Source organism: Balaenoptera physalus (genome assembly GCF_965194825.1).
Source record: "Balaenoptera physalus genome assembly, chromosome: 12".
NCBI lineage: Eukaryota > Metazoa > Chordata > Mammalia > Artiodactyla > Balaenopteridae > Balaenoptera > Balaenoptera physalus.
Window position 1 is genome coordinate 71,526,678 of NC_138897.1, and position 26,952 is coordinate 71,553,629.

At 58.8% G+C, this 26,952-nt stretch overlaps 1 protein-coding gene across 6 annotated transcripts in view; it reads right to left on the reverse strand.

Moving 5' to 3' along the window:
• Positions 1–26,952, reverse strand: part of BCR (BCR activator of RhoGEF and GTPase) — a 103,067-nt gene that overhangs the window by 24,742 nt on the left and 51,373 nt on the right. For all 6 annotated transcript variants that reach the window (XR_014251567.1, XM_082416262.1, XM_082416260.1 and 3 more), the window contains exons 2-10: positions 24,365–24,531; positions 18,932–19,036; positions 18,110–18,295; positions 12,872–12,979; positions 9,948–10,008; positions 8,690–8,742; positions 6,523–6,663; positions 2,321–2,442; positions 1,132–1,300 (exon numbers count right to left, since the gene is read on the reverse strand). Coding sequence is in view for 5 of the 6 variants with exons in the window: in XM_082416262.1 (XP_082272388.1) it covers positions 1,132–1,300; positions 2,321–2,442; positions 6,523–6,663; positions 8,690–8,742; positions 9,948–10,008; positions 12,872–12,979; positions 18,110–18,295; positions 18,932–19,036; positions 24,365–24,531 (1,112 nt within the window). In the remaining variant the exon portion in view is untranslated. The remainder of the gene's footprint in view (positions 1–1,131; positions 1,301–2,320; positions 2,443–6,522; positions 6,664–8,689; positions 8,743–9,947; positions 10,009–12,871; positions 12,980–18,109; positions 18,296–18,931; positions 19,037–24,364; positions 24,532–26,952) is intronic.

A 26,952-nucleotide genomic window follows, 5' to 3' on the forward strand; every position in this document is an offset into this window, starting at 1 on the left:
CTCTGGCCCAGCGCGGCCCGCTCCCACTCCGCCTGCCCCACCACCCCTGATGCTCGGTCCGCGGAGGACGGGAGACCGTCTGGCGGCCCAGCGTGGACAGGGTCTCGGCCACAGCGTCCAGGCCCGGCATAGGCTGCCGGACATGCTCAGCCCATCCTTCTTAAGGGATTAAGTTCTTCCTCTCACAAACCTCCCTTTTTTCACTTGCTCCAAACTTAGACAATGTGAAGGGGCCTGTCGTGACCCCAAAGGCCCCTCCCTGCTCCCGGATCTGCCACATTTCAGCATCAGGTCCCCCGGGAGTGACTGCAAGGGTCCTGATGGAGGGTGACATGCACCCCCAGGACCTGGCTGGGAAAATCCTCCCTGCCGCGTGTCGTGTTCCTCCCTCCTGAAGCCCTCTGTCCCCGGGGGAGGCTGTGCTGCCTGCCACTAGGCAGAGGGCACGGCTCGGATGGGTGAGTGATGGCAGAGAGCTTGACAGCCCCGCGGATGCAGCCCTGGCTCCCCTCTGCCTCGGGACACTCTGCCATGGGGGCCACGGGTCCGTTGGGACGAATAAACAACCCAGAGTTCACGCCGGTCCTGGGGCTCCTGTGCTTTCCTCATCCTGCGGGGTTTGCAGTACAGAAGGCTGGGTAGGGTGAGGGCTGAGAAGGACCCCTGTCCTGCTGCACCCACCTCAGCTGGGTGTCTCTGAACATCAACCTTCTGGGGACCCACTTTGTCTTTGGCCACCGTGAGGCACCCGCTCTGGCCTGGGCTGACCCTACAGGCGAGGGGTTCATCCTCACTGCTCCTCCAGAACACTGTTCTTCTCCAGAAACAACCAGGGGCCTGCTGGGTGCAGTCCAGAACCCCTGGAGGGGCCATGTTTCCCCCCAGCCTGGGATTCGCTCCGGATCAGGGCAGTTATAAGAGGGACAGAGGGGCACCTCCCCCCACCCCATCCTGGACGGCTCCATGCCTGATGGGAGGCCTGGCACTGAGAGGGCTCACTGGGGTCCCAGCAGGTCCCAGAGACCAGCAGTGGGGTCAGATGCCCTGCAGAACTCGCCCGCCTGCCAGCCTGAGGGGATGCTGCCCACTCGAGCTGCAGAGCCTGGCCTGGCACCACCCCCGCAGCCCCACCTTCTCTCTCTGGATGTCACTCTTGATCTGGGAGATCTTGATCTTCATGGCATCCAGCTCCTCATCCAGCACCAGGGGGATGTTGGGTGCGGCCTCCGAGTCGTCTACTGTCTGGAAGCTGAGATCCGTGAGCGGGATGTACCATTTGCAGTCATATTGCTGCGTTTTGCTGGGTGGGGGGAGGGGCAGGTTAACAGGCTGACCACCTTCCTTTGCTTAAGTCACTGCTTTCGACACTGGGGAACCCTAAGTTCATGGCCACGAAGTTTACCTGACCTTCAAACTCTGCTCATGGTCCCTGAGACAGGCTGGGATAAGGCCACAGGCAGACACTGGCGACCCAGCCTCGGTGACCCCTGGGGAGGGGCATTGTGTACAAGTGACCCAGGCCCCACGGGTCTGACAAGCCCTCATCCACCCCACTCTGTGCTGACGGTGGTGGCTCATAGGCTCCCTGACGCGGGAGACCACCTAGGCCGCCAATGACAGTCAGGACAGGACTGCAGACACGTCCAGAGCTGTAGGGTTTTGAGGGGCTGCAAATCTACCCGGTGTAATCCCTCCCTCGACAGATGGGCAAACCAAGGCTCTCTTCTGATTAAATCCACTCAGCGTGGTGATGGCAGAATGGGGTGAAGAGCCCAGTTCTGGTTCTTCCCAACGTGACCTTCTTTCCTCCATTCCAGCCACTGCCTCCCCCCTCCGGCCCCCCACTGCTGCAACCTGTGTGGTCTGATCCCTGGGGGTTTGGGTGGGGTCTGCAGGCCAATGCTGAGAATCACTTAGAAGCCACCATGATCTCGGGAAGACAAGATGTAGGGATCACCTAGTGATGGCCTCCGAGGACAGGGGAGGGGCAGCCAGTGTCCATCCCCCACCTGCACCAGACCCTGCAGCCCCCTGACCTGCCTGGGTCACGACATGACAGCCCCCCAGTAGCACCTGAAGTCATAGTCAACAGCCTGGTCACCCACCCAGACCCTGAATGTCTCCAGATTCCTAATGATGAACTTTGACCTTGAGCCTGGCATCACGTCCAGTTGGAGACAGAATGTAGCTTAACAAGAGCAACCTGGCAACAGGTTACGACCTCTCGAGGCTCACTGGAAAGAACACCAGGTCTCCTCCTATAGAAACCACCCCATACCCCGGGGACCCTCCTCTCAGCCGGGGCCGCACGGTCACTCACCCTCCACTCTGCTTCTTGAGCTTGGTGCACAGGAGCAGGTCAGTGAAGAGGAAGACGTGCCGCAGCTTGCGGGCCCCCTCCACCAGCTCCACCATGAAGCTGTCCTTCAGCAGCTGCCGGTGCTGCAGGGGCGGGGGTGGGTGCTGGTCAGGGCAGGGGTGGCCTGGGCCTCCACTCCCCCCACCTCCAACCCTCACACCCACTTCCCAGCGCTCCTTCCACCTCATCCGCCCGCAAACACACACGCCAAACGCCTTGCTCTTTGTTCATCAAAGTTCCCAAGCCCCAGACAGAGTCACGGCCACTGGCCTGGAGGCCGGAGGGAACATTGCAGCCAAGGTGACAGGAGAGCCCCTCTGAGCAGGGCGGCCCATACATCCCCAGGACAGGCCTGGAGACCCAGGCAAGAGGCTGGCCACGTGGAGAGGGGATGTTCTCGTACGGGGACCGTCAAGGCTCAGGTAACAAGAGCTTGGTGCTCGGCCTAGAGGGGACTGCCTGGTAAGGGGGGAGGAGACGGGCTGGGAGAACTTCGAGAGGGGGCAGTCACGCTAAGGGCTGGGCCTGGATCTCAGGGCATCAGGAGGCCAGGCAGGGGTCCCCCAGCTGGGACCCCACATTCTAGTCCTTCTGAGGTCAGTGCGCACTGATAGGCAGGGGCCCACATAGGCGTTTTATACCTCTGATGCCCACCCCTGACCCTGAGGCATCCTCGAAGGAGCAGGGAGACTAGAGGCACCAGTCACCAGCAAGCCCTGTGCCTCTCTGCCCCTGGGGGCTTCATCTGAAAGACAAGGGATGGTCCATGGCTCACAAGTTTCCAGGGCACATGGAGGTAAGTCGGTAATTCAGCTGGCAAACAGTGCCCGCCACCTCATCCGGGCTGGCGCTGTGCTGTGCCGAGGACACAGAGACAGGATGAGAGGCTGCCCCACGCACACCCCGGGTGTGCTGTGCCAGCACGTGGCCTGTCACTGGATGTGACCTTCCTGCTGTGGGTGAGTCCTCGTGCCCACTTCGAAGATGAGAAGCCTGAGCCTCAGGGAGCTCCACCATCCACCCCAGGCAGCACAGGGAGCGAGCGGGGACGCTCAGGGGTCTGTGCCCAGGAGGAGAGAGACCAGGTGCTCATCGGGGACCCTGCCCGCCTGGCCTCAGGGAAGGACCCCCAGAAAGGGCAACTCCCCACCCCTCTCTGTGATGGCCTGGGAAGGGTCCGGAGGGTCAGGTACACACACCACAGGGGGCAAAGACCAACAGTGTCTCCCTACCCCTGTCACCCCCCCAACACCCCACCCCCCAGCAGGTCTGGGGACCTGGCTCCACTGCCACCTGCCGCCTGAGGTTCTTATCAGGGAGCCTGTGCCTCCCTGAACTCCCCCCATACTCTCAGCAGGAGCCCCCCAGAAGCAAATGCAGCCCGGGCCAGGCCCCCCAATACTCCCACATCACCGTCATGCGCAGCTCGGCTCACAGCAGCCGGCCAGGCCCTGGCACGGAGACTGGATGATTTACATGGGAGCCGCCAGTGCCAACCAGACCATAAGTGGGAGGGCAGGAGGGCTGCCCACGTGCCCAGGCCGTGACCCATCGTCACTGCCCTCCCCCTCCTGCTGTGGGCATAGGCAAGCCCCGCGTCCGCACCCATGGGAAGCACAGAAGCATGTGCACCTGGGGACACGGCCATGCAGCACTGGGGACCTGGGCAGCCTGACTGCGGGGTCTGTGCTGGGGGGCAGGTCCTGGGACACTGAGGTCCTCAAGGAATGCCCCCTCGGCAGGGACACGGCAGATGGTCTTCCAGCCCAGGAGGCAGGACCAAGGGACCTTCTGTGAGGGGGGCACTGCACTCCTTTCTCCACACAAAGGAGCTGAGCTTCTGGCCATTGCCAGCAGAGGGCCCCCGACGTCCAGCTCAGAGGTGGATTCGTCCCCTCTGCTGGCAGGTCAGAATCGTCCAGGGTCCCAGCCCTGATGGAGCCCCCTGCAGGCCCTTCCCCTCCTCCGCCGGGTCCTGCCGCTCACAGGTTCATCCAAAGTCCCACCCCAGCCACCAACTTCATCCTCCAGAGGCCACCAGCGTCACCCTGGCACTTGTGGCAGCCCGTACATCCACCCATCCGTGTTAGCAGACACGGGCTCAGACAGCAGCCCTGGGGGGCTCTGATGGGTGGACTCAGTTGCCAGGCCCCTCCCCATGTACCCCTGCCTGTGCAAATCCTCATTTTCCAGGAGAAGCCCCCCACCCCATGACGTCCTGGCCTGAGCCTTGCTCTGTGCTGCACCCTGTCTCCGAGGGCCACACGAGGTGCACAGCGCGGGGAGTGGACGGTGTGGCTGTCCTCTGAGCGCAGCAGGACTTTCTCACCACGAGCTTCCCCATCGTGGCAGATGTCCTCCCTTCCAAGGAGGCCCCAGGCCTCACTTCTGAACCCCAGCCCACCCGGGTGTCCTGCAGTGGCTCAAACAGAAAATGTGCAGCAGATGGGCAGGAAGGGTCTCCCAGCTCCAGGAAAGCAGGGCCCCCAACCACGATACTGGCAAATCCACGAAGGGAGCCCGGACCCTGGCCCAGGGGTCAGGCCTCATTCTGTCTCTATCTGTAGACCCCAGCCCCCAGCTCTCGAGGACGTCCCAGGCAGGAGTGTGGGTGTGGATCTGCCTGCATCCTGGTCTAGCCGCCATCAATCTCCCTTACTGTGCTCCTGACGGAGAGCCCTGAATGAAGGCGTGTGCGACTCAGACTCCCGATATCAGGGTCACCGGCCTTTCTCCCCCATTCGTGGCTGAGGCACCCAAACGATTCCCCTCAAGGAGCAGACACCACAGGTCAACAGGACCAGATGCTGGTGGGGATGGGGTGGACGCAGGTAGAAGCCCTGCCTCCGTGAAGCACCGGCCCCTACACACTTCCCACTCAGGCGCCCCGGGACCCCGACCATGGGTCCACGGGGAAGGAGGCCTGGGATACAGATGTGGGCTCAAGGGCCTGGCTGACAACTGCCAGGCGACATCTGATTTTCCTCAATTCCTGGAGGCAGCTGCTTCCAATGATCCGAAGAGCAAGGAGGCACTTCTCCCCGGGGAACCTAAGTGCAGCGGGAGACACAGGCGCAGACTCAGCACCCACAGAAGGACTCGCACGGCTGCTTCCCAGGAGGGCGGTGCTCTTATAAAGGAACTGCCTGCGAGAGAGCATGGTGTCCCAGGAGGGGAGACCAAGCAGCATGAACCCGACAGGGACGGGAGTCTTGACGGAAGCAAATCCCGAGTCTGGAGAGACCGTGTGAACTGCTGACAAGGGAGGCCGAGCACTCAGGTACCACTTCCCACACAGGTGTGGAAGCACAGGGCTGAGAGTAGCCTGCCCGCCAGCCCCGCGTCCTGGCAGGTCAGCCTCGGCGCCGCCGAGCACCTGGCACACTAACGGGAAGAGGAGTGGCTCCGAGCGGCAGCTACAGTAAGGTTCGCTGCCAGCCCACGTGTTGCTGGGCCATATGGCTCTTGTCCCTGCACGAGACCCCAGAGGCCGCGGGTCCGCACCCCCGCCCCACCCCGCGGTGCCGCTTCCAACGAAAGGTGCTCACACTAGACGCCGCCCCTGACTGGCACACCTCTGCCATCTTGCTGCAAGCTGCCTGGCACCGGGCTGGGCCCCTCCCGGGAAGGAGCGGAGGTGGCAAGGGTGGCGTCTGAGCCCCTCTGTTCCACACCCTCTCATCTACGATGTGCAGAGAGATGGAGACCGGGAGGGGCTGTCAGGGAGGGAGGGAGGAGGGGAAAGAGAGCCCTCCTGGCCGAAGAAGTCAACCACGTTCGTTCTCCAGCCGCTCTCCGGCCGCAAACACAAACCACACCCGCCTCCCCTTCATCACCTTTAAAGTCCTTAAACCCACTGTTAACTACATGTTAATGAAAGAACACTCAAGAGAAACCGAGTGGTTCCCAGGCACACAAATGCCATCTTCCTTCTCACCGGTCTCCTTAGCTGGGGACCCTGATCCGGCAGGGTGTGGGGTGCCCGGGACATAACCCCCCAGGTGAGGCCCGCACCCCTGAAACCACACCCCGATGCCCTGCACACCGGCCTGGGTTCACCCTGCCAGGGTCAAGGGCCCCCAAGTCCAGGCGTTTCTGTGTTGGGCTGAGCTGTGCGGATACAGTGGGCCCCATGCCCACCTCTGCTCGGCCGCCATGCTCACCTCTCCCTTCTTCACGGTCATGGACTGCCGGCGGGGCGTTATCTCCTCGTTAATGCTGGACAGGAAGTTCTGCGAGATGCGGAGGGCGTCTTGCAGCAGCAGGTGGTCGGGGTGGCCAGAGGGGGTGTGTTTCAGCAAGTCCTGCATTGGACGAAGGATGGAGTCAGAGCAGCCCCGGCATCTCTGCCGTGAGAGCCGCAGACGCGCTGGGTGTGACCTGGGGCCGCTTCTCACCATGGCCTGGGCCACGCGGCAGCACTCGTGCGAGCACTGTGCCGGGAGCAGGCCCCTAACGGCGTCCCACAAGCCTATACTGTTTGCACATTGCAGAGAGGGGCTCCACGCTACAGGTCTGGGGCAGGTTTCTCTACCCGGGCCCTGGCAACATGCAGGGCTGGTTTTGGTGGGGGCTGTCCGGGCACTGGAGGATGCTGGCACCATCCCTGGCCTCTGCCCACTCGATGGCAGTGGAGCCCCCTCGTGTGGTTGTGACAAGCAAAAGTGCCCCTTGACATTGTCACAGGTCCCCTGGGGCAGAACCCATCCTGGTCCGCCGGTCCATGTGAGGTCAGGAGAAAGCCCCTGACCTTCCCGGCTCCTCCTCTTTTAGATCAGAGCCTGAGAATCCTTCTCTACTGCGAATGCACGTAATTTGTGCTCAAAGTCTACGGCTTCCTGGTTCAGAGAAACAAAACCCTCTTAGCTCCCAAATCCTACAGCAAAGAGAACATGGGGAGATGAAATAAGCTCAGGGGAGGCTCTGGTGTTGGGAATCCCAGGCTCCCCCGCCAACCGCTCCTGGTGGCTCTGGCTTCCCCCTGCCAGGCCTGGGCTCATCGTGGTGAGGGGACCAAATAAAGGGTCTCCAGGACTCTGATGGGCCACCGGCCAGAGTCTCCCAAACCGCAGATCTCAGCTTATCTCCCTCCATCCAGGAACTCTTAGTTGGAGGATGGTAAGAAGTTATGAAACGTGCAATGGATGGAAAACCATGCAGCTTAAAACTGAACGAGGCAGAGCTGTTTGGGCCAAAGTGGGACAACTGCCACAATATAACATTAAGGGGTAAAAAGCCACACGTGGAATGGTATGCACAGCACAACACCATCTGAGTGATTTAGAAAGATGCCACGTGTGTCGGCATAAAGATCCTTGTGGTGGTGGCTCCTTTGTGGGGAGGAAGCAAGACAGGAAACGGACACTTCAAACACTTCTGTGACTTGGTTGTACATTTTTTAAAAAATGCGCATGTTGGGCTTCCCGGGTGGCGCAGTGGTTAAGAATCCGCCTGCCAATGCAGGGGACACAGGTTCGAGCTCTAGTCCGGAAGATACTACATGTCGCGGAGCAACTAAGCCCGTGTGCCACAACTACTGAGCCTGCGCTCTAGAGCCCGCGAGCCACAACTACTGAACCCACGTGCCACAACTACTGAAGTCCACGCGCCTAGAGCCCGTGCTCCGCAACAAGAGAAGCCACCGCAATGAGAAGCCCGTGCACCGCAACGAAGAGTAGCCCCCGCTCGCCGCAACTAGAGAGAGCCCGCGCGACAACGAAGACCCAACGTAGCCAAAATAAATAAATAAATTTATTAAAAAAAAAAAAAGCTCGTGTAAGACTTGCTCTAAATACAGACGAATAAGGTCACCTGGCAGTAGGATTGGGGGCCTTTTTTTCCCTGCTTTTGTTTCTCAGTATTAAGATGACCACTTAATAATGTGCAAGTGACTCCCCACTGCCTTTAGGAGCAGCCCCGCCAGGTGGGCCTCCCTGCACACCCTCTCTGCACACGCTCTCCCGGCTGGAGAATGTGGTCTGACCACAGCCCCGGGATGCACCTGCCATTGGTGCCCCAACCTGTACTATGTGTCCCCGCCCCCTCCCCCGGGAAGCTTCTCCACCCGCAAGCCTCTGCCCATGTGGGACGGGATGCTCCCTACCTGTTCCCGCTCTGATGAGGCATCTGGAACACCTGGAGAGCCTGCTGCGTTCCCCCCTCCCACCCCCAGGAGCCCAGGGATGGCAGAGGTGCCTCACTTCTGCATCCTCAGTACAGGTGTGTGGCAGAAAAGGGTGCAGGCGGGCAAAATTGACAGACATCAGCGTCAGCCCCAGGACAGAAGCCAAGAATCCCAGGGTGAGGAGGCCCTGGGCCCGAGGGACTCACATGCAGGACCAGTGTGCTCCTCGTGACCCGGTCCACAGGCTTGTAGAGCAGGGCTGTGGAGAGACGAAGGGTGAGAGAAGGCGGACCGCCCACCTGCCCACCCACCCTCACTGCAAGGGTGGAGGTGGGGGCAGCCCCAGCCTCCACATCCCCTGGGAACCCCACATCCCCTCCGCTCAGTGACAAGGTTGAACCCGATGCATTGGAAGGTCGGGAACATGGCTGTGAGCCTTCAGTCTGTGACATCAGTGCCAGGTCCAGGGCTGATCAGAACCCGAGCCTGCGTGGCTGACTCAGCAGCAAGCATTCAAAGGCCTCCGTGTTGACGGCCCTCCGGCCTGGGGTCAGGGAGCTGGCCAGCACTCTGGGGAGGAAGCGCCAGCGCAGATCCCAGGCCGGGGGCTGCGGACCAGCCCGCTACTGTCCATGTGGATCCAAGCCTGATGCTGAGATATGGCTCTTGGTTTTATAAGCGTGTTTGGACCCCTGGACGCCAGCAGCATGGAGCCCCACCGGCCAGGGCCATCCCCGCTTCTCCGTGGTGGGCACAGCCCATCACAGGCACAGGCGCTTCATGTGTTCTCACATGTAGGGTGCAGCTCCGCCCGTAACCCCCACGACTAGTGCAGGGCATGCATTGTTATCCCCATTTTACAGAAATGGAGGAAACCGGCTCAGAAGGCGGTGTAGCTGTGGCCCCGGCCCACGTCTGCTGTTCTCTGTGAGCGTAACTCCTCCCAAGACCCTAACAGCCAGAAACGAGAAGTACCTTGTTGTTCCTGAGCTCACTCTGCCCAGAGGGATGAGGGCAAACACAGGCCCGGGAGCCCGACTACTTGGCCCTGACCCCTGCCCAGCCACTCTGAATCTGCGTTCTACATGGTCCTTTCCACTCTAAACCTGTTTTATCATCTGAAACAAGGGAAGACAAGAGCCTCCTGCAGGGCCGTTGGGACAACACGATGACACTGTAAATGCCCGGCAGTGCCTGCTTTGTGGGCGTCCGATAACTCCCACCTCTTCCTGGTTCTCTGCCCCACCCTCCACCCCCCATTGGTGGCAACAGGTCCTGACCACGTCCCTCCGCACCCACCACGGCCAGCGCTGCTCCCTCCCCATCCCCCCACCCCCCACTACTGGAAATCTGGAGCAGCAGAGGGGCCAGAGTATGACCCAGCTGGGGGCCCTGGCTGCTCCTGCCTGCTGGCAGCGGCCGCCACCACAGGGGCATGCAGGGGCCTCGGCATGGAGAACTCACTTTCCAGAGAGTTCTTGGTCGTTTGGTCCTTGGCATCCTTGTTGCTTCTGGCTCTCAGGTTCTGCAAAGAGAAAAGCACGTTTTCCACAGGGCAGATGAAGCAGCTCTGATGTGGCAGCGAGTTCACGGTCAGGAACCTTCAGCAGAACTCTCACCCTCCTCTCACTGCTGAGAAGCTCAGATGTGGCAAACCTCAGGGCTGTGTCTGGGCCACAGGCTGCAGAACGGGGCCAACTGAGCACACGCTCGCCCTGGATGACGCTGCTGACATTAGGATCAGAAATTCTCTATTCTAAGGGGCTGTGCTATGCACCCTGGGATGTTGAATAGCATCCTATGGGTGCAGCAGCACCCTCTCCTCCTGCTGTGATAATCTAAAACATCCCCCGGCATTGCTAGGTGTCTCCAGGGGACAAAATCAGCGCTGGTTGAGAACCTCTGACACAGAGGATCCTGCAAAGAAAGGCAACTGGCAACGCCCACCCTGGGTGCACGGATCAGCTTTCTTGGAGCAGTTAAACAACGTGCAGGGGCTGGTGGGTCAGAAAGAAGAGCACTCAGCTTCGGGGGGGCCAGGGCAGGCCGCTGGCATGCACTCTGCCTCCACCCCAGCCTCCCCTCTCCTGACTTTGCAAACGTCCTTGCCCAGGAAGTAAGCAGAGCTTTTTAGTGGGTGGGTCATTTTTCAACACAACCGTGTCAAAGGCACTGCTGATTTGGTCCACGGTACCAAGAGAAATGTGGATAAAAGGTCCCTGTGTGCCTGAAATAGTCTCTGGAAAGAAGCTGTGGTTAATCCCAGTATGAGACTTCTGAGCAAACAAAAAAACACAGCACAGGAATGGGAAGGGGCCTGGAGATGGTCCTCCCAACCTCTCAGGCTGTGGGAAACCTCTTGGGACTAGAAAACAGTGTATTTTAAACTCACGGGGGCCAAACTCACAATGCACCTTGGTGCCTCTCCTGAGAATTTAGCTCCCCTCAATGACTCCTCCATCTGTCTGCCTCAGCAGCTCCCAGAGGGTGGGCGGGGGGGGGGGGGTGAGGGGGCGTGAGAGCTCAAATCTGCAAGAATTAGGTGCCGCTCACATGAGCCAGGGCAGCAGCCCACGCGCCAAGGGCCCCTGGAAGGTGTGATGAACGTGGGCACCTTGAGCATCTCGGGGCTCTGGGAGGCCTGCCTTAAGAAAACTTACAAGTTTGGTTTAACCCCACATTTCCCAAACTGACTAGACTCCGGAAGCCCTTTTCACATGATTCCTGTTACCTACTTATTATCTGGGGAGCTCGAGCTCGCAGAACCCATCTCAGGCAACTCCAGTCTGACTGGACACTGCAGCACACCCATTTCTCAGGCCAGCCCTGGGAGACATGAAGGACCACTGCTCCACCCTGCCTGTCCTTGGAGATGGACATCCAGTCTCCATGGCCGAGCTCTGACCCCCCAGAATGCAACTCCCCACACCTCTAAATGGCCTGCTTCTTCTGTGTCCTTTTGGTTCATTTCACTGTCTGTGTGGCTCTAATTTCTCTGGGTCTTTTTTGAAACACGGATGGAAAACCAAAGTGGATACCACCTGATGGTAAAAGTTTCACAGAACCGGCATTTGGCCGCGCCGAACCCCGTCCTGCTGCCTGGGCCTGGGCCTCGGCTCAGATTCCCACCTGTGCCTGGTTGGTGGGACCACGTGACTCCCGGGTGGTGTGCCACCATCGTTTCCTCCCTCCTCTGTGGACACCTGTCCTGGTGGACGTAAACTTGGCTCCATTTAACCACAGCCTGCTCTTAAAAGATTATGACTCTAATTTGTCAAAGTCACCTGGGACTCGGCGCCAGCATTCTAGCTGTTAGGGGTATGGGGGCTGCTAGTTTAATGAGCTAAAGAGAGGCACAGACCCAATGCTGCAGGCAGACCAGGGCAGCTTCAGAGGGAAGTGCGGAGCCAACCTGAAGCCCTGGGTGCATGTAGCCCGTTACCAGCGGCAACAGGTGGGGAGCAGGGCACCCATGGGCTCTGGGGAACGGTGTGGCACGTTATCACCATGGGAGACGCTGGTGCCGGGACCCACAGGCCCCAGCCCCCGTGATAAATTATAAAATAGCACAAATCCCCTGGAACAAAGCCCAGGTGTGACAGTCGGGGTACGATCGTATCCCAGCAAGAGACCCTCCCCTGCCTATTTCTAGTTTCCGTTTCTCTTCCTAAAGCTGGGGTTTCACTTGGCGGTCTTCCCACCCAGAATCCTTGTTTGGCGGGGAAGGCAGGTCAGGGCTCTGAGGACTACAGGCCTGGGAAGAAGAAAGTATCACCCAACTGCCACAGGCAGAAGCAGGATGGAGCGGGGCAGGGAGGACCTGGCATGGCCACCAGCCCCCGATGGCCGCCTGTCTTCTGCATCCGGGGGGCTCTTCCGAGGCCCCTCGTGCTAACGCTCCAGGGCTTGAGGTTTCAGAGCCCCCGGGCCGGTGCGGTGCCCAGCCTGCAGCTTCCTCCCACGCGGGTCGACAGAACGCACACCAGCCCCATCCCCCGGGCCGGCTGCAGACCCCAGAGGAGCAGAGCATGACACCTCCCCACCTGCTCTCCATCCGCAAGGTGCAAAGTCGGCCTCAGGACTCAAGTGTCGAGACCTCTGTTAATGAGGCAGAACTATGGACACCCCGAACTGCACACAGACAGTGCAAGTCTGTCCGGGGTACCCCAGAGCTGGGCCCTGGCCTCTGGGGAGGCAGGGTGCTCCTCGGGCTGCTCCGTCTGTCTGCTCATGACAACCCACAGGCATCTGGAAACACAGCTGAGGTTCACAACCAGACCTTAGTTTGCTGTGCCTTGTTCTCCCGGGTCACGGTGTGCCAACGACCAGCCCACAGCCCACCCTCAGGAGGTGGAGGGGCGCACCTGTCTGAACAGCGTCACACGTACCTCAGAGATTTCTGCAAACTGAGCGTTGGCCTGACAGCACTTCTCAGCCGTTTCCATGGCAACTCCGTAGTTGTCCACAAAGGCCCGGTACACACCTAGCTGGCTGGCCTGCAGGGAGGAAGGAAGAGAGTGTGGGACAGGTGTAGGGCAGGTGTGGGACAGGTACGGGACAGGTGGTCTCCATCCCTCTGGGTAACGGGCTTCTGTGCAGAGCTCTGGAGGAAGCCCAGGTGCGGCAGACAGTGCAGGGCTGCAGGAAACTCAGCTCCTCCACGCTGTCACTGCCTCCCACCTGCTTCCCCTCCCCACGCGCTAAGCACGCTTTCTTCTTCCAAAGCGACACGTTGAGAAGTGACTCACAGCCCTGGGCGGGTAGCAGTTCTCTTCGTCCTCCCACCCCACTCATTTAAATGGGGCCACCAGCAGCAGCTGAAGTTCCAGGATATCAGTGAACGTGGATGAGCGTCTCCAGCAGGTGGGATGGAGCGGCCCCTTCTCATCCTGGCTGCGGGAGACCTCAGTGGACTCATCCCTGGCCTGAGGGGCCACTGCTCTGCTCCTACCTGATCTCTTCAGACACGCAAGAAACACTCAGTTGAGCTGCCCTTGGAGAAGAGGGGCTCGCGCTGCCCAGACATGAGCCCAGCCCAGACCTGGTGACGGGGCCCAGGTGTCATGCTACACACCTGGCAGGTGGGAGACCTCTGCTGCCGGGTGCAAGGCGAGAGGTGTTTGTTTGTCCTGTTCTCAACCAAAGGCATTAATAGAGTGTCTCCTCACTCGGCCTCCTGCTCCAACACTCAGTTGAGTAAAGACTTCCATGGTTGGGGGGAGGGGTCCTGTGTGCAGCCACCACCATCGCTGGGCCCCAGGTCACCTCCAGAGGCAGCAGGGAAACCCCGGCCTGGGGTGTAAGGGCAGACGCCGTGACCTGCTGGCCAGGCCTCCCACTGCAGCCAACCAGGAGCGGGAGGCCTGAGGCTTTTGCTGCTGATCCTGGTGTTCAGTCTGCATCGAACCTAAATTTTATTTCTACGTGCATTTGCATTTATATTGAATTTTATGTTTCTTCAGATGGCAATCCCAGATGCCCTTGGCACTGTCTGGTCTTCTGGACTCGCTCCTTGAGGGGGCTGCATGCGGGCCTGGGGGCGCGAGAGAAAAAGCAGCAGCTGGAGAAGGCCCTGCCCGGCCCCGCTGATTACCTGGACGAGTCGCTGCATTCCAGACGCCAGGTTCCCTGCCATCCGGTTGGACCCAGAGCCCTGCCTCCTCCCCCTCCCCCTCACTCACTGAGCGTCTCCCACAAAAACAAAGGCCCTGCTTGAGGCACTGTCACCTCGAATCATTCAGACACAGCGCAGCCGGCTATAGCAGGAGACACACGATGAATAAGCAAAGCAACAAGTAATATGGCAGATGGCTGAAGGCAGAGCAGGCGAGAACAGCGGGGCTGCTCTAGATACTGTGGTCAGGGCGGTCTCTCTAAAGAGGCAACGGCTCAGCCAAGTCCTGAGGGGATATCACTGTTGAACTGTGTCCCCTCAAAATGCATATGTTGAAGCCCTAACCCTGAGCACCTCAGAATGTGACTGTATTTGGAGATGGACCTAAAGAGGTGACTGGGCAAAAATGAAGCCATTCAAGTGGGCCCTGATCCAATCTGACTAGGGGCGTTATGAGAAGAAAAGATTAGGACACAGACACAGAGGGACGACCACATGAGGACACAGAGATGACGGCCTCTACGCGCCGAGGAGAGAGGTCTCGGGAGAAATCAGCCCTGCTCACACCTGGATCTCAGACTTCTAGCCTCCAGAAATGGGAGATAGATCTCTGTTGTTTGAGCCACCCGGACTGTAGCAGCCTTAGTAAACTAACACAGGGTCTTTGGGAGGAGAACCTCTTTCATTACCTCTCCTGCCCCCTCTTCCAGGAGCTCACATCTTCCAAGTGGTTTTTGAGAAGTTCCAAGCAATTTATGCACTAATCAGAACCCGAGCTGCACCAATAAACCAATGGAGATCACATGCCCTCCGATGTGAGGCACCGACAGGACACAGCATCACTGCAGTGGTTTTTTTTTTTCTCTTCCTGCCAGAAGCGCAGAACCTGAATCTATTCCTGAAGAAACATCAGACCCAAACTAGAATGCACCCTTCAGAAAAATGTCAAGGTTGTGGAAGACCAGCAGAGGTTGAGAAACTGGTACAGATGGAAAGAAACTAAGGAGACCTGACAACCACGTACATCTCGTGACCTGGACTGCATCCCGACTCAGAAGGAAAATGGCTACAAAGAACACGATGGCTAACTTGGGAGAGATTTGTAGAAGCATCTCATATTAAATAATAATATCACTCAACTGTGAACCGTCCTCCGATGGAGGACTGTCCTGTGGGTTGTGGAAGAGCATGTCCTTAGCAAATACACGATGAAGTATTTAAGGGTAAAAGGGCAGAGGGATCTGCGTTTTATTCTCAAACTATTCAGCATGTGTGCGTGTGTGTGTGTGGGGGGGGGGTGTATACAAAGGAGAGAGAAAGAGATAAAGATTAAGCAAATGTGGCAAAATGTTACAATCAGTGCAAAATGTTACAATTGGTATATCCGGCGCACACCCAGTTCTTTGTGCTATTCTTGCAACAATTCAGGAAGTTTGAAATGATTAGAAACAAAAAACCGGAGCTGATAAAAATTCAGCCAGAAACAAAGCCCCTGGATGGGTAGCAATAACCCACAGCCCCACAGGAAGGGGAGTCAAGGCGCCGTCAGGACAGGGCTTCCTAGCTACCAGGTGTGGCTCATGAGCTCCCGGGTGGCAGAGGTACCAGGGCTGGGGCATCACAGGCTCCTCGGGTCCTAAGACTCTCCTAGCTGGGGAGCCTGACCCCGCTGTGCTGATCTGAAAGGGACGGGGACGGTGTCTGTCTGTCCTTGGGGAGACCCAGCGCCCGGCCCCGGCGGCACACACGTGAACATGCAGCACGTGGTTCCTGGGGCTCCACTTCCCACGGCAGCCCCACCTCTCTCCCCACGTCTTTGCGCTGCAACATCTGATATGTGAAGGTAGTTCAAGGACACCAGGGAAACCAGAGGAAACTTTCCAAATTCTGGTGTTCATCAGACTATTAAATTTTTTTTTTTTCAGTTTCCGAGTGACTTCAGAGTGTTATTTGGGGAAGAGTGTGGTTGCAGTTTCTGCCCACAACACAATTCTTCAAAGATGTGGGCTTCAACGATGGGGAGCACCTGCGTCAAAACACAGCCTTCCGCTCTCTGGCCACGGGAAAGGGGTCCCGGGCGGGAGAATCTGCAGCCTGGGGCGGTGGCCAACAGGAAAGCCACACCCGGGCGGAACGCCAGAGCCCAGTATGAGCCAAGACAGGCCGGCGGTGGGCCAGCTGGGCGTCTGGGCGGTCCAGGAGGGCTGGGGGCTGGCGTTCTTTCACCGCGTGCTCTGGGCACTTAGAGAGGGCCCGGTGACCTTGGCCACCCCACCCCCAGAGGACCGGCTTCCCTCGGGAGGGAGAACACTCCAGGGAAAGAGCACAGGAGGCCCGGGCAACCCTTTAATCAGGATTAGGGGTCCTCAGAGGTGGACTCCCGGTCACCCAGGCCTACCCAGCACCCGCCTTCGAGGGCGTCCCAGGATGGGGGCTCACAGTGCTGGGAGGTGGCCTCTTTGCTGCCCCTTATATAGAGACATGCCCCACCAGCCTCCACCTAAAGAGACTGGCTCCCCCTTTAGACCCACAGAGGTGGGGGGTCCCTCACACATGAACCTCACACCTTGGAAGACAAACATCGATCCGGCAGCTCCATCTGAGAGTTTTCTCCATCATCCTCAGGTCCCTCAACCACCCCTTCTGCTGGGACAAGTTCTACGTTACCCATGTCTCAGTTCAGTGTTCACCCGAGCCTGGTCCCTTCCGGGGGTGGCCTGGCCAGTGCCAAGGGGTCCACCAAACCGCTTCATCTGATTACTAGATTTTCCCAATCCCGTTGACTTTTTAAAAGCTGAATCCTTGGCTCCTCGTGGGCCCCGAGGTCAGCAAATGGCCAGAGAAGGTCCCTGACCTGCCCCCACGGCCGCCTCTCCCTCCCTCTAACCAGGGACCCAGAGCTACATCTGCCGAATGGACTCCCAGCCAGTTTTTGGCCCACTGAGCCCTTGCAGAAACCCTTGTTCTGTCATCCAGCACCACCCACCCTCCAGTATTATGCCCCTGAAGGCAGGGCAAAGCACTCTTCCTGGAGGCAGACAGACCAGGGGTACCGTCTGGGCAGGTGACCTCCTGCCCCTCGGCCTCCTCACTTGCATGGGGTGGAGACGGGACCTGCCTGGTGGGGCTGCCTCAGCTCAGGTGAGACAGGGCACCGGCAGGCCCCCTTGAGCCCCCTGATCAGAGCTGAACCCTCTACCCGGGGACCAGATGGCCTCATGGTCCCTCGGTTCACAGCCCGGCATGGCCGTCCCCAGGTACAAACCAGCCCTCCTGCCTTCCTCCAGCCTGTCCACAGGACGCGTCCTGATTCCTGCAAGGCTCCAGGGAGCTGCTGTCACAGTCGCTAGCATTAAACGTGCCTCCAGGTCCCCAAAATGGCTGCGGTGGGAGCTGGGGCCACACGGAAGGCCTGTTCTCACCACTTCCTCAGCCAGGGACCCCCTGGGGACCCAAGGGCTCCTCTCGTATGACCCTGACTTTTATTGACCAGCCTTCCCTCCCCAAACCACTTTTTTAAAAAAAAATTCTTGATTAATTCAAGAGCCTTTAATTCATAGAACTGCAAAAATGAAATAAAGTACAACAAACCCCCGCTGTCCCCACCTGTGCTGCCCCTCCAGGCTCTGCCTGCCCCAGCCCCCTGCCCAGAGTCTGAGTCCTGTTCCCAGGGCAGCGGCTTCTTTGTGGTCCAGAGGGGACCAGTCTGGAGACTGGGAACCTTGAGTAAAACTGAGCGGACCCGGAAAGGACCAGAGATGGCATTGGGGCCAGCAGAGGGAGGGAAGCCTCGCTTTCACGCGGGGTCCAGCAGTGGTGCTGTGGCGGCGCCCCCTCCCCGCAGCCCCCATTCGGCATCCCAGGCAGTAAGATGTGTCCCAGACTCTCCCTCCCCATCGTGCCCTCAGCAGCCTCGCCCGCAGGTGGCACCAGGCTCAGGGAGAGGCCTGGCCCCCGCCCGTCACCCCGTCACCCCCAGGAGGCTGCTGGGTCCCTGCTCCGGGTCACTCACCAGCTTCTGGAATAGGTCGCCCACGCGCTGCTGGTGGCTCCACTGCTGCAGGCGGGGGAGGAGCCCGTCGTAGAACTCCTTGTGGATCTCGTAGAGCTCAGGCACTTTGAAGAAGATGGTCTCGATCTGCTGGCTCGTCAGCACCGGCTGAGAGGTGGTGGCAGCAGCCTTCAAAGGTTTCATGGGCTGAAAGAAGGCACAGGTGACTGGTGGGGCAGCACAGATGTCAGGTCTCGCCACTTGTCAAGTGCACTGTGGTCACGTGACATACATGCTTTTATTATTATTTTTTTTTTAAATTTTTATTTATTTATTTATTTTTGGCTGCGTTGGGTCTTCGTTTCTGTGCAAGGGCTTTCTCTAGTTGCGGCAAGCAGGGGCCACTCTTCATCGTGGTGCGCGGGCCTCTCTTGTTGCAGAGCACAGGCTCCAGACGCGCAGGCTCAGTAATTGTGGCTCACGGGCCCAGCTGCTCCGCGGCATGTGGGATCTTCCCAGACCAGGGCTCGAACCCGTGTCCCCTGCATTAGCAGGCAGATTCTCAACCACTGCGCCACCAGGGAAGCCCCATGCTTTTATTTTTAAAATTCCGTTAACAATAAAAATTTAAAGCCAGCTTGGTTTGGTACCCGAGTCTTTCACTGGCATCCACTGCCCCTTGGGGAGGCCCAACCTCCACAGAGGTGGCATGTCCTGCCTGCCCACAGGTGTGTCGAGGATCCTGGGAGGGTGGGCTGCTCCCAGGCTGACCTGGGACCTGGGACGCGTGAGCAGAGCTCGCCAGGGCCCATCCTGCCCGCTCAGCCCCTGCACCCTCCTCACCAGCAGCAGCGCCTCCAGGTGGCTCAGGTAAGTCTCCTCGCTAGCCAGGATTCCAGACAGGACCCATTTCCTCATCTCCGAGCCCTTTTCCAAGTCCAGCTCACTCTGCAGGAGAAACAGACAAAAATCAGACCCGGGGTAGGGTGCTTGAGGCGGCCCCTCTCAGAGAGGAAGCTGGCTTGCCAACCTGAGGACAAGCTTCCCAAGAAGGTTCCAGGTGGGATTAAATTAGGAAGGCACGGGAGTCCTGGCGTGTCAGCTCGACTGTGGTCGCTGCAAATTCTGGATGGTCATCCAGCTAAGCCGAAGGCCACCCTTGGTCTTGACCCCAGGAAACGGGCAGTTTGGAGCTGAGCAGGGTGGGCAAGGCCTCTCTCCACACCTTCTACCCGTGACCAAGGAGTGGCTGTCCTGGAAGAGGCTGAGCCCAGGGGGCGTCGGGCCCCCCACACGGCCACCCCGACTCCTTCCACAGCTCCCCTCTCCTCTCCTGGTACCTGCCTCGCCGGCCTCTGTGCCACTGCCACCTGACCCTTGGACCAACCAGGCCCAGGCAGCACCGCCTCCCTCCCAGCCACAGTGGTGGGGCTGGGGGCTGTGGCCACCTGCCCAAGGGAAACCCCATCCCCTGGGTTCAGGGTCTTTGTCCCTTGAACCTGCTCTTCTGAGCCTGCTTACCAGACTCTGGACCCGCATACATGTGGGCTACGGCAAGGTCCCCTCTCCCTACTACTAAACGCCCCTCCTATATGTGGGGTGATGCTCTGCTGCCTTTGCCTCAGAAGCACAGAGCTGATACGCCCCTGGATGCAGATGCAGGGGGTAGGGTCCAAGAGGCTGGAAGACCACATTCCACCCCTACTTGTGATGGTGTTATGGGGGCGATGTGTCCCTGGTGCTCGAGAATGTTACTGTGTGCAGAGAAAGGGTCTTTAGAGAAGTAATCAAGTTAAAATGAGGTCATTAGGGTGGGCCCTAGTCCAAAATGACTGGTATCCTTCTAAGAAGAGACTAGGCGATCAAAAGGTACAAACTTCCAGTTATAAAATAAATAAGCCCTGGGGATGTAATGAACAGCATGGTGACTATAGTTAATGATACTGTATCGTATACATGAAAGTTGCTGAAAGAATAGATCTTAAGAGTTCTCATCACAAGAAAACAAATTTGTAATCGTGTGGTGATGGATGTTGACTTATGGTTAGCGATCATTTTACAATATACACATATATTGAATCGTTATGTTGTACACCTACAACGAATATGTTATATGTCAATGCCTCAATATAAAAAAGAACAAGAGAAGGAGATTAGGACACAGACACACAGAGCGGGAAGACATAGGGAGAAGACGGGCATCTCTAAGCCAAGGAGAGAGGCCCCGGGAAAAACCAACCCTGCTGACTTCCAGCCTCCACAACTGGGATAAATCAACCTCTGTTTTTTAAGCCACACGGTCTGTGGTACTTTATTACAGATGCCCAGGAAACTAAAAGAGATGATGACTCCAAAGGCAATGAAAGTGCTGTTTTCATCGACTTCCTGGCCACAGCCCTCACTTGCTCCTGGACCACCAACAAGGCAAGCCGGTGTCAGGTTGGCCGTACCCATGGCCTGTGCTCCACCAGGCTGAGGCTGCCCCCTCCCTCTGCCCGGCCTGTGCTGACCGGCCTCACTGTAGTCTGAGGGAGGCGCCAGACGGCTGGGGCCCTGTGTCCAGAGAAGGGGATGTAACAGCCCTGTGCTTTCCGTCATTGGTTTCCCAGCCTGTGGGTGAATGGGAGACAGCTGTGTGTGCACACATGGGGGACAGCCATCAGATTTTTGGCTTAGAGCCACTCCGGGGAAAGGACACCCACGTCCCACACCACAGCCCCCGTCCAGGCCATGCTGGGCAGCGGCTCCAAGAATGGGAGCCTCTGGGGCACAGCGCCCGGAACACACAGGTGCTCCACGAAGACTCACAAGATAAACCAACCAATGAGAGGATCCAGAACCGCTGGCTGGGCCCTGGCTTGGCCGCATCTTTACGAAGCTCCAAGGGCCCCTCCAGGGAACCCCTGTCCGTGAGACAAGCGGGTCCTGGGGTCTAGGACCATCCGCGCAGCCTGCTCTGGGCCCCCAGTGCCACCACCATCAGCACAGATGTGCAGGGTGGAGGGATCCCATCATCTCCTCTCACCTCAGACCACAGAGGCCACGTCGCGAGCGGAGGCGCCTCGGGGAAGCAAGCTCCCAGCGGACCGTGCACGTGCCTCCCAGCGGGTCCAGGGTGAAGGCTCGTGCGCCCGGGAACAACCCCACTACTGTGAGCACGGCCAGTGGGGCTGCTCCCACCGCCGCGGCCTGGAGAGCCGGGCGGAAAAGGCACGTAGGCAGGACAGCGCCCCGTCCAGCTCTCTGTTCCAAAGGGTGCAGCCAGCTCAAGGGAACGTCTGGGCGGGGGCGAGGGCACCTCTCCTCAGACTACAACCTTCTTCTGAGCCTCAAACGGGCCAGTGGCAGCAGACAAGGACGGCTCGGCTCAGCTTGGACACTGGCCCACCCCACCCGGAGGAGAGAGGGTGGAGGGGAAGTGCAGAAGAGAGAGCAAAGGCCAGGGCGGGGACCAGCGATGTTTACGACCCCACCTCGGCACGTGCCTGCACTGGGAAGGGCGAGTGAATGCACCCAGTCCAGACGGGAGACCGAGGGAGGAAGCTGGAGGAAAAGGGCGAGTGGAAGAAGGAAGGAAGGAGGCCTCCTCTCACTGCTGCCCAGGAGGGGAGAGGGCAAGGCAACACAATCCTGAGGCTAAAAGAACAAATAAAAAATAAAAAATGAACTGGGTGTGGCAAAACAAGGTAGGGAAGCTGAGGGAGGGACCCAGGGGAATAGAACTGCCACCCGCCAGCCAGCTGCCAGCCCCACCCCCACCCTGGGGCCTGGGGTGATTGGGGCGCAGAACCTGGGCCGTGAGGGCTGGGCTGCTCCTGGCTGGGATGTGGTGGTCAGCACAGCTGCAGAACAAAGGACACCGCCTCCCCGCAGGATGGCAGCCGGGGGTGATGCCCAGACCCTCATCCTTATCCTGACACTCGCTGGCTGGCATTGCATAGTCATGGGTCCAGGGGAAACACAGACAAGACTGGCAGGCACCTCTGAGAACGACCAGGGATGGAGAATGTCACTGACGCTCAGCGCTGGGACAGCCTCGGTCACCAGGATCTACCCTACATGGCCACCTGCATCCTTTCCACAGTGCCCCAGGCAATGGGGGGGCCTGGCCTCTGCTGACCCCTTACCCACCCCTGGGGACGGGTATGCACGGAGCTGACCTGCACCCCAGGAGGCCACCAAGCCCCCAAGTTGCCATGGAATCCCCAGGAAGGTCCTCCTGACAGTTCACCGCTCAAAGGGCCCAAGCTTGGCGGCCGGGGATGAGCCCCACCCGGGAAGGTAGGGACGGAGAGGGATGAGCAGGGATCCCTCCCCTGGCTGATGGGGATGAGGCAGCTGTGACCTCAAGACCACCATGCTTTCTGTGGGTGCTAGAAAGTGACAGCTGCATCGTCTTCAAACCCATAATCAAAGATGAAAGAAGGAAGTCTCACTGCAGAGCTGACGGGGGACCCAGAAAGTCAGGGCTGTGCCTGTCTCCAGGGGAGTGAAGGGTGCCCACCCTGGGGCTCCAAGCACCTAACCACGGGGCTTCTGGAACAAAACAGTGCAGCCCTCCTCTGATCAGGTCCCCATCTCACCCAGGTGCTTCCTGACACCTCTCTGCGCCAGGTGGCCTGCTGGGGACTGGAGCCCCCAGGCCTGGCAAGCAGGTGCAGCCTCTTGCCTTGTGTGTAACGTGAGAAATGCCTGTGGGCTCCGCGAGGCAGGAGGGGGTGAGCACCTGGATCTGGACAGGCTCCACAGCAGATAAGCCCCTCAACTGGGGGCTAAAAGGTGGGGGCAGAACCCCAAGTCAGTGTGGCAGGGGTCTGAGGGCAGGAGCCCAGGGAGAGGTAGGTGGGCATCCAGCCGCAAAGGGCCTGGGGCACAGGGAGGGCAGAGCAGCCTCCTCAAGGGGCCTGAAGTAGAGCAAGGTCGTGCGGGGGGAAGACAGTCCTCAGGGACCATAGATGGACAGGGACGACTGTCCAAGTTCAGGGCTCAGCCGTAAGGATGCTTGTCTGTACCAAGTGACACCCACAACGCAGGAAGAAAGGGGATGAATCAAAAAAAGGCAAGGCAGTTGAGGGAAAGACTGTCAGCTGAGGGGTGGGGAAGGCTTCAGATCTGGTAGCTGTGTGGCCTCAAGCAAGTCACTTTGCCTCTCTGAACCTCAGTCTCCTCGTCTGTAAAATGGTGAAACTGGCTGTTTGGTCAGAAGCTGCACGAGGGAGGTATGCATTACACATGGGCTCCCCTCCCACCCCCGTTTCAGGATGAGAAGCCTGCCCAGCACGGCGGTCTTCAGAAATCACAAAAGCAAAAGAAAGAAGTAGTTCTGCAGCTAAGGCGCCAGCCCAGCGGAGAGGCCACTGCAGTGAAAAGATATGCTTCCAGCCACAGGGAAAAGCAGAGTCCTCTCACTCTTTCTCTCTCTCTCTTTTTTTTTTGCTGCGCTATGCAGCATGCAGGATCTTAGTTTCCCGACCAGGGATCAAACCTGTGCCCCCTGCAGTGGAAGCACAGAGTCTTAACCACTGGACCACCAGAGAAGTCCCTCTCTCTCATTTTTAAACTCAGAGTGGAGATTACCCAGAAACAAGCTAAGCAGAAGGGGGAAGGTGTCTGTCCTCAGGGACAGTGGGACCAGAAAGACAGAGGTGCCCCAAGGACAGCACCCTCTCAGCCCAAAAGGAATGATCCCGACAGGTCAAAGGGGTGACCGGCTGGGCCCTAATGCACCTCAGAAGTGCCCGCCTGAGCCGTGGGACCGCTGGGAGCGTGAGGACACTGAGCCAGGCTGGGCTGGCACACCAGCTCCGCCACCACCCCAGCCGTGTGCCCACGAGAGAGGCACCTGCAGGATGTGCCAGCTTGCACTCGCCATGGACCTCGGGGCCTCAGTTCTCCATCTGTAGAGTGGAGGTGACGGCGGGATCATTAATGACAATGAGACCTCAGGAGAAAGACCCTGGAAAGTGGATGAGTCATCTCAGCCTCTCCTCTGGCAAAAGGGGGCCAGTGCTCTGGGTGCGGACACCACCCTGCTGGGGCCACCACCCCAGTTTCCGCTGCTTTAGACGGCAGCCGAGTTCTGGGCCTCAGCACGGGTTGCCTGCCTCGTCCATGCCCCGCCGACAGAGCCCCACAATCCCCCAGCTCATGCTTCCAGCAGGCGGTCCCCATGCACCAGATGGGGGAATAAGGGCTTTAGTAACTGACTTCCGACTGTTGGCTGCCCCATGACCCACTTGCTACTGCTGGCACCCGCCCTCCCACCCCGGGACTCACCACTTTGGTGGACTCCGGTGCGTCCCGGCTGCCCCTGCCCTTGCTGCCGAGGTGGGGCGAGGAGGAGGGTGAGTCATCCACGTAGGGCAGCCCGTCCTGGTGCCGGCGCTGCTCCTCGGCCCGGTCCGTGGCACAGCTGTACCCCGGCGGCGTCCCGAATGGTGCATCTACGTTGCAGAGAAGCAGCCTGTGTTAGAGCCAGGAGAGGGGCTCCATGCCCCACCAGTCACCTCCAGGCGTGGAACAGGGGCCTCAGGTAGGCTGATCTCACCTTCATAACTGACTGGCCAAAGACGGCAGCGCGAAGAGGGGACGAAGCAGCAGCCCCCTCGTCAGGCGACACGAGGCTGGGCTTTCGATAGCTGTGGGGCAGCGGGAGGGGGCCCTGAAAGGTGGACCCCAAATGCCAGTGTCTTGCTGTCAGGGACATCCTTTTACCTTGTCTGTGGGATCCGACCTGATCCTGCTGACCTAGGTGCAGGGCCAGGAAACAGGATGCAGGCCTCTCCCAGCCAGTGTCCCTGTGAGCACAGAGAGCGGCTTATGCTACAGCAGGCTCCCTATTTGGGGGTACCTAGATATAGAGCTAACACCTTCCTACAGGCACCTGACGGCAGTCAGCCCCATCCCAGGCCAAACCACAAAGCCCACACGTGCTTCCAAGCCCTTGGCCCTTTGGTAGCTCTGTTCCCAGAACTGTTCTAATTCAGGGGACCCCCTCACTGGGACATCAACTTACAATGGTCCAGCCTGTTCCAAATCTCACATGAGGGCCACTTCTCGACTCCATCCAAAGGGCACCTGGGATTTCCAAGAGGTCATCCCAACTGGGTTAAGTCACGTCACTGTGACTCACCTGCAAGCAGCCCAAGGCTACAGCACAGGTGGCCTCCGGGGCGGTCAGTCACCAGTTTACAACAACTGCCACCACCAAACACTGCCCAGGCCAGGTGGGCACAGGGCCCAGCACAGGGCCACTCTCGGGCTTCCAGAGCCTGAAACGGGGCTGTTCTCACTTCCTTCCACGTGGGCAGCCGGGAGGAGCCACGGCTGGACTGGCCAGGTGCTCACTGCAGGCTAAGACCGGCCACCGAGCTGCGGGCGCCCACACGGCCAAAGTCCCAGCTCCCTCCCACGCATCTGCCTCACCCCATTCCTCCACCTCCGGTCCCAGCTGGTCACATGCCTTCTAACAGGTGTCCTTAGCCCTGGCTACAGGGCAGCGTCACCTGGGGAGCTTTGAAAACATAACATAGGCGGGCCCAACACAGACCGAGTCAGACGCCCGGGGTGGCCTGGGCCCTGGTGGCTGTAAAAGATTCCCATGGGACTCCAGCAGACAGCCAGGGCAGAGATCCTGCACTACCCCCACCCGGCCTGGCACTGTGCTGGTTGCCATGCCGATCCACCTGGGTCCCTGGTGTCTGCACTCAGGTGCCAGCCGCAAAGGCCAGGCTGGGTTCTGCCTGTGTGTGTGTCCACAGGAGGGTCCCAGCAGAGGCTAGTTCTGGGGTGAGTGTAGCAGGAGGACCCCAAGAGCTGCACAGAGGCACCCTGGTACCTCTTAATCCCATGGACCCTTAATCCACGGACCATCATAGGGGCTTTAGTTACCAAGATCGTTGTGTTGGGTTATCACCCACAGACCCCCTGGACTTTGGGTTTTGTATTGTCCTTGCAGGACAGTCCAAGGCCATGGTCAAGTTCTGCCTCCTCCTCCTGAGGATTTGCAAAGGCACTTAACTAGCTTTCACTCAGCATCCCCAAGGACAGCTGGGGAGGGGTCAACTGTATTAAAAAACACAAAACCCTGTTAATGCAGAATCCTAATTCTGTACCCCACCCTTCAAAACAGGTCTGACTCCAGCTTCCACTTCCTTCTGGGAATCACAGGTTTGTCTGCTTGTTTAAATAAAATAAACACGAGGCCTTCTTTTCCTAAATTACAGCAACCCCTACTCGAAACTTGCCAACCATGGGAGCTGCTTCCCACAGCAGCTGGGCACGGGTGGAAGGCTTCAGCTGTCAGGGCCTCACTCCCCGTGAACCTGAATGGTCCCCCTGGGCCACGGGGCTCTCTGCTCTGGCCCTGCAACCTGGGACTCATCCTCCAGGTGGGGCAGGTGGGCAGCTCTAAGCCATGGTGGGAATGTCTCAGAAGCGAGAGGCTCTGGTCTTGTCCAGGGGGCTGCACACCTGAGATGGTGCGGTTCACTTAAGCCATCCATGTCTCAGTTTTGCTGACTTAAAATTGGGCCCGTGAACTCGACAATGGATAGAGGTCCCCTCAGCTCTAAAACATCACTGTCACTCTTTAGGGCGGCCGGCCGTGCCCTCCCCACCTCCTTCAACAGGTCCCATCCTCTGCCCCCAACTCCTCCTCTGGGCCCGGCTTTTCCATTAGCTCAGAATTACCAGCATCCACATATCCTAAGAACCTTTGAACTGTTTTTTAAAAAATAACAATCTTAAAAAGTCAACATATTCTTTATCGCCTGGAAGAACACTGAGCATGCCACCTGATTTCCAGGCCCGTGACTGCGCTGAGCTCACAACCAAGGTCAAATCAACACTGAGTCTCCAGTAAG